At 40.3% G+C, this 7,301-nt stretch overlaps 1 protein-coding gene across 3 annotated transcripts in view; it reads right to left on the bottom strand.

The window, feature by feature from the left end:
* Nucleotides 1-2,466: 2,466 nt before the first annotated feature.
* LOC138636547 (amphoterin-induced protein 3) overlaps nucleotides 2,467-7,301 on the bottom strand; it is a 6,841-nt gene continuing 2,006 nt past the window's right edge. For all 3 annotated transcript variants that reach the window (XM_069724612.1, XM_069724603.1, XM_069724616.1), the window contains one exon: nucleotides 2,467-7,301. This exon is cut by the window's right edge and continues 378 nt beyond it. In XM_069724612.1, coding sequence (XP_069580713.1) covers nucleotides 6,243-7,301 — 1,059 coding nt within the window. In that variant the 3' untranslated portion in view covers nucleotides 2,467-6,242.

The following is a 7,301-nucleotide window of genomic DNA, read 5'->3' as shown; positions in this document are numbered from 1 at the left end:
CGTAGACTATATGGTTATTACTGTTTTTTTTTTAATTTTGTTTTGTTGTTTTTTTGGCTACTTGATTGGATACCGGAAACCAGCTTTAACTCTCATGCCACCTAGGTGCCAATATGAGGTTCTTTACTAATGCATTTCCATTTTATACTTGTACATAATTTAACCCACTCCACTGCATTCATTTTACAACTTTAGTTACTTTCCAGGAGGAGATATTTGCATAAAACATATAATGGGGTTGTTGAAGCGTAGTTTTTGTTGTTTTTTATACACTTGAATCCTTAGAAAAACGGTCTGGTTGGTATCACTTGTCACGTTTCAGATGTGCGGCTGAGTTAAGTTCCACCAAAGAGACATCCCCCCTCTACACGTCAGATGGTTTCCTTTTATATCTCTGTTTGTGCAGCAAAGATCAAAGTCAAAGAAATGAACAGATGCCATTAATCATCTCTCGGCACCAGAGTCACCAGATAATATCACCAATCTACTGTAAATGTAAAGGAGTTAAAACTACACCTCGACCTGATGCGGCAGTAAAATTTAGTTTAGGCACTGACATGTCGGTGTCGACCATCTTCATGTCATAATCATCAAATCACAATAACACTCACGAGCCAATTTATCTTCAGAAACACTTCTAATTTTTCTACTTTAAACTTTTTCTAGGAGCTACTTTTTCTAAGTATTTTTATATTGCTACATTGTTACCCAGTAATACAAGAAGTAATCAGACCTTTACTAAAGTTACAGTAGAAATACCTTTGCATCCGTAGAAGTAATAATATACTGTATTACAAGGGAAAGTCCTGCATTAACATTGTCCAAAGTATTATCTTTAAAATGTGCTTACAGTGGCAACGGTAATAGCATCTATTATACAGAAACAATCCATGCAGAGCTTTGTATTATTATTGTTATTAATAATTAATTGTATAATTTAATATGAAAATGTAATGTTGTAACCTATATGTGGTGCTAATCTTGTGCTACACATTACCGGTTGATTTGATAGCAAAATGCTGGATTATACTTCATAAACCTCTCATATATTCAGAAAAGTAGACTGATTAGTAATTGTCAAATATTATTTCCTTTGAAATGTGGTTAAGTAAAAGGGTAAAATACCATATAATAAAATTATATTTAAGAATCCTACTTGAGTAAAATGTAAATTCCCCCTCTGCTTAACTGAAAAAAAAAAAAAATCAAGTCTGAGTACTTCTTCCTCCTCAAGTGCCCATTATGCACATAATAATCTGTTTTGATTCCTTTTATAGAACAGAAACACATTTTATTGAATTACAGCATAAAGGGTAAGAAATAAGCAGGTTGACCAATTGACCAAGAACTTGACCAAGAACTTGGTCAATCGGTTAGCTGTGGAGTTCCCTGAGTTTAGGTGTTTCCTGAAGAGGTGCCTTTGCATGATGTAGGGCTTTCAGCCAGAATGAAACAAGCTCCTGTGTGAGTGTAACAGTACACACGTATTATTTCTCTTGTTACACCCCTCAACACCTCCGATTATGGAAATAATCCAATTTACAGTGTTGTTTTTCTTAATTTTTAGTTTGCGGCCAAATTGTCTCAGAATAGCACCTGACCAGGGAGAAAAAGACAGCTTTTATGAAGTCCTTACGGAGGTAAAACTTTACAGAGTGGTAGGATGCACAACGCAATGCAGGTGACTAAAAAAAAATTGCAAGTTTTGGGAAAAGATCAAATCCAGTAATTATTTATGAGGCTACACCAGCCACGTATATCTCTAATAATATTCGAAAAATGACTAACATGGTGATATCCAAACTACTAGAGTCTGACTGAGGTTTGACCCAACAAATTACAGTAAGTTTTGGTCGGGCTCTAATATCTACAACCACACATGCAACTCTGTGAGGCTGCACTTAGACGCAGCAGAGCTTTGAGCAACATGCTAACATATGCATGCTCACATGCTTACAGTGATAAATTTGACATGCTCATGTTAATCCATTAATATATTTGCCACGCTCAACCATCTTAGTTAACATTCTGGCATTTGTTAATGAGCACGACACACAACGCACAGCTGAGGTTAAATGTTTTGGGTTTTTTTTTAAGTTTTTGCAGGAATCTGGTCACAAACCAAATAGAAATTTACTCCACTGATGAAAAATCTGAACTACCAAAGTTATTTAGCAATTTATCTTGAGGAGCCCATGGATGTGTGCACCACATTTCATATCAATCCATCCAGTAGTGGTTCGGATCTCATCAAAAATCACCACCACAGCTAGTTGGCTATGAGTGTCGGTGGAAAATGTAATGGCAGTCCTTGAAATAGTTGTTTCAAACTGGATCAAATTGCTGGACAGACCGATGACATCCCCAGAGTCAGGCTGCTGGTAGGCTTTTAAAAAAATATATATATATATATATATATATATATATATATATATATATATATATATATATATATATATAGGACCATAAAGTACATTGTTGAGTACATGCCACCACTGACACTGTAACATATTGCAGATAACGTGCCCCTACTGCCTCTGAAGGGAGAGGTCTTCTTTTAATATAAATGTGTGACAGATAATAACAAGGGAGCCACCAGTACAACATGATACAATAAAGCCAGTGGAAGAAATTACAAGAACTGAACACTGAGGAGGAATAAAAACGACAAGAGGATGCTGCAAAAAAGAAAGTGGTCATGAGCCACAATATAAAAGTTAAAATACGTTGAGTCATTGTGCTTGTCAAACCTTATAATATCCAAATAAATTCCACTTATTAAAGCACATAACTGCCCCAGAGATAGTCAGCCAGGAGTCTGAGTGGCTTAGATCACGGTGTCTCACGGCATAGACTCGTTTATTTGTTTGCTATAAAATGTGACAGACCTTTAGATTTGATTAAATAATTATTTGCTTTATCCCCCACAGTGCTGACACCAGACCAGACACCTGTGCGACATGTCAGACATCCCGCTGCTTCATCCTGCTTTGAAAACCCCGACCAAGGCCCGCATTCATGTTCAGCACAGAGGTATGATAAACAGCCTGTTGTCTGGTGTAGCAGTCTGCATTTATTTTAGTCTTATTTTGAAAGCGACCGACCTACCTCCTAAAAAAAGATCTATAGTATCGCACAGTTGGTGAGCTGCTCTGAAATTAATGCTTTGTGTGTTTCTCAAGCATTCAAACATATTCAAACTAAAGTATCCTGTTAGAGTGAAATAACAGTTTTAGGTGACACCAGGCCCCCGTGAGCCTGTGTATGTGGGTGTCACAGCTCCCTGTAAGATGCATATGTATCTGCCACAGCTGGATGCCTCCACTCCTGCCTGATGACTGCTTTGACAGCTCAGTAATAGCCTGTGTTGACAGTCATGGCAGCCTTCCACTGTCGTGAAAGCAATTCAGCTATTCAGAATAAAACTACCCTTTCACAGTAATTAGATTCTTGACGAAGATGATTTTGAATCCCTGGGAGCCCGGCCAAAACAGGAAAAACAATTAATCTGGAAAGGGAAGTGCATGCTTTAATTGAAGCCGGATGGAGTGTTTTGCTTTGGAAAAGGGCGTATGTTTTCAAGCATCAAGGGATGCTTCCTTTAATCTGGGTAATTTGTTAGAGCAGCTCAGGATAATTTGCAAAAGGCAGACAGGCCGAGCTTTATAGACTTGCACCTTTCTGTTTAAACTGGAAATTAGATTTTAATTTTACAGGGTAATTATTAGGACAGTCTATCAACGTGTCAGTACAAATAAAACGGTTTGTCAGCTACCTCCTCATGTTTGAAATGAACTGGAAAATGTGCAACACTTTAATCGAGCAAAATTATCATTTACTGTGTGCTTGTGTACCTCTATTTCTATTTTTCAAAATGCACTGTTGAGGTCTCCCATTATCAGTGAAGTGCTTGCTGTCACAAGGTTAAAAGAAAATGCGGGATACCAAATAGCATCGCAATACTAACTTTACTCATCCTAACTCTGACATGCTGCCTACACTGAGGTTGAGTCCCTAAACCAGTGGTGAGCTTACATAACCAGGGTCACCTATGGGTTCCCTTTGTGCAACAGAAAGCCCTTCACGCACTGCTGACATTATGTCCTTTATTTTTTAACCTATCTGTTAATCACATCAAAAACAATAAATCCCACCCAGCTGTGTCAGAGGTCAGAGCCAGATTAGAGGGATTTAAAAACACTGAAATCGACAAAGCACCTGGTTTTTATCCTCGCTGTTGTAATCTCCTAAAACCTAACTCCAACTCATCACACCATTTAATGTCTCTAGTACACTGTCTTGGGAAAACAACGGGTCATGACAGACTCAAATACAAGACGTTACATCACACGGGCACATAGCCACATGTTATGTAACCCTTGTTCAGGAATTTAAATGTTGTTTACCACAGTGAAAATATGTGAAACTTTACTAAATATATCCAGACAGTAATAGTGTGATTAGAGTGGTGCATTACTGTGCTCTCTTAGTCTAACATTTTTTTGCTGAGTCTTTGAGAGTTTGATAGTGATGAAGGTTGCTGCTGTTGGAAGAGCCACTTTCATGCACGGTTGCTTGTTCGATTCCAGACCCCCCCCCCTTTTTTTTGCATCTGAATTTACATTCAAATTGCTCAACAATATCAGTCTCCTCTGGCTTAAAAGGAGTCAAGTTTTAATTAAGGATTTAGACATAATCAAAGGCCCCTACTCCAACGACATGCTCTGCCTTGTGAGATGTGCAGTTACTGATGACTTCTCTCTGACATTATATCGAGGATTACACCTAATCCTATTCAATCTTGATGCAATCCTTAGTCCCACCCAGTGGTTACATTAAGATTAAGCTACAATCTGAAAGTTGTATGGATGCTCGGACTTAAAGAAATTGATTTGTTTCTTTCGAGGCGACTCTTTTGTCTCATCACGTTTTGAATATCCCTTCATCCTCATCCACCCATGTGTTGTCTTTGGTCTTTCATGTCATCAAGTTAATGTTCCCATCCCACACACTTATGTTCCTTCGTGGCAGTGCATGCGAGTCCTTCTTCACCATCTTTCATGTCCGTTGTTGCAGTGTGTAATTCTGTCATTTAAGCCATGTTACACTGAATAAAAACAACAACAAAGCCATACAAAATAATGCCCCCTTGGGGTTTGCATCAGAGATGCTTGAAGAATTTATCACTTCAGTTCAAATTTAGTGGTTGTGCTAGTTCTGCAGTGTTCAAAGTGCTCTGCTGTGTTGAATCAAAGAGATGCTGTTTTTGAAGAACAGTCCAATTGCTGTCTGTTTTTGGTTTGTTGACACTGCTGATTTGGAAACTTTCCTATTTGCCAGATAAGCAGAGCACTGAGAGAGACTCCCTGTTTTGTTTTTTTTGCTGCCAGATCAACGCAACAGGTTTATTTGAGATATGTATATGTATGATGGATCACTCCATCAGAAAACAGAGGTGCATAGATTTTTGAATGTTTGCTGAAAAGGTGGCGCTTTCGCATTGAAAGGTTTGCAGAAATAATAATTGCCTTCAAAACTAAAACTAGATCAGCATAGGAGGTCGTTGATCCAAAGGGACTGAAGCCTTTATTTGGAAAATGGGAAACTGAAGTTTTCAAGGGTTGGATAGAGTTTTAGGTGCCTAAGGCTCAAGCTACAAATTATAAAAGATAATAGTTGTATATGTAAAGCCATCTTTAGTCGATGCTGTGCCTATATATAACGCCTATCTCTATCACACTAATTATGGAGTTCCTAAAAAGAGATGCACAAGCTGAAGTACAGTCCATACAGTTATTCACTTGCAGCATTTTTGTTGGAACCTCCAAAGCCGTTGTGTGAGAAGTGAGCCAGATTCATTCTCTGATTCTAAGAGAAATATTCCCCCTGGTGCTGTACCTGAGTATACAGAGAAGTTATTAGCTGATTTTTAGGACAGATAATGGCTCTACCAGGATTTGGCATTGTCAGTACACTGAGGATAATAAACCAAACTCGAAACTTTAATTTCAACGGTCTGGCCAAATGACAGAAAAGAGCAGGATTGGAACAGGAGATTTTGCTTTTTTTTTTTGTCCAGAATGCCTTTTAGCTGCAGCCGGCAGTCGGGAAAAAGACATGAAGTTCTTTTTTCTTTTATGGCGTTCACTCTCAAATAACATCTCCCCGCTAGTTCCTGAATATAAGGTTTCCATTTGTCCAGAGTTCTTCTGTGTCCACTTGAAAAAAAAAAAAAACTTTGTTCAGGGGCAACTTTCAGGAGTCCCTTCTGTTCCGTCTTCACTCATCATCGGCTCCATGAACGCTACGTGCTTATTAGTTTGGATTTTGGACTGGTCTCTTATGGAGGAGCAGAAGACAGAAGACAGGGTGCTGGGGTCGTAGGTTGCGATGGGGATACCTGGCGGGTTTGACTGTTTACAGCAGGTGCAGCGACATGGAGTCAGGTAAAGGTACACGAGGATGACGACTGTGGTGACTATGCAGCCTAGCAACGTTGTGTAGCCAGTGTTGAATGACTGCGCTGCAGGCAGCAGCACCATCACATTCACCTCCCGAGTTGCATTCAGTGCCTGTTTAATATCCACAGCTGTGCATACATACAGACCCGAGTCATTGACCTTGGCTGCTTGGATCTCCAAGGTACCATTAGGAAATAGGCTAATTAGCGAGTCATTAATGCTGGCCTCCGTGAGATACCCCTTGTTTGGGGAGAGCCATGTAAATGAGAGGTCTGTGCTGCTCAGGGACGTTTGGCAGTCTAGACGCACTCGATCTCCCTCTGAGACCAACACGTTGGAGAGGAGAACTGTCACTGGCTGCGAGATGGTTTTTTCCACAGTGCAGTTGTGGAAGAAGCGGTTATGTCGCAGGAAACGGATGGACGCCCGCGGGTCCCCGTAGATGCTGCAGGTATGCTCGTCTGCGAAGTCCCTTATTGAGTCATAGCCCCTTAAATCCCAGTGCCAGAACACACTGTACATGGAGCAGTCACAGATCAGAGAGTTGTTGTGGAGATACAGCCCCCGCTGCACCAACCCAGGCAAAGCTTTCACGTCCTCCCATGGCAGACGAGTCATTCGGTTGGACGAGAGGTCCAGCATGGTCAAGAATGGATGACTGTGATCCTGGATGGAGAAGAACGGGAAGTGTGTGATCTGGTTGAGGCTGAAGTAGACCTTTTTTAAGCTGCTCAGACCGCCCAGTGTGCCGGCCTCCACCTGCGCGATTTTATTATTGAAGAGGAGGAGCTCCTCCAGCCTCCACAGCCCCTGGAAGTAGTGCTGCTCTACCACAAGCAG

This window comes from Brachyistius frenatus, unplaced genomic scaffold (genome assembly GCF_029030835.1).
Source record: "Brachyistius frenatus isolate BFR_SWC_R1_liver_20210118 unplaced genomic scaffold, ASM2903083v1 Contig_6, whole genome shotgun sequence".
NCBI classification, from domain to species: Eukaryota; Metazoa; Chordata; class Actinopteri; family Embiotocidae; genus Brachyistius; species Brachyistius frenatus.
This window is presented reverse-complemented; position numbering and strand designations above follow the sequence as displayed.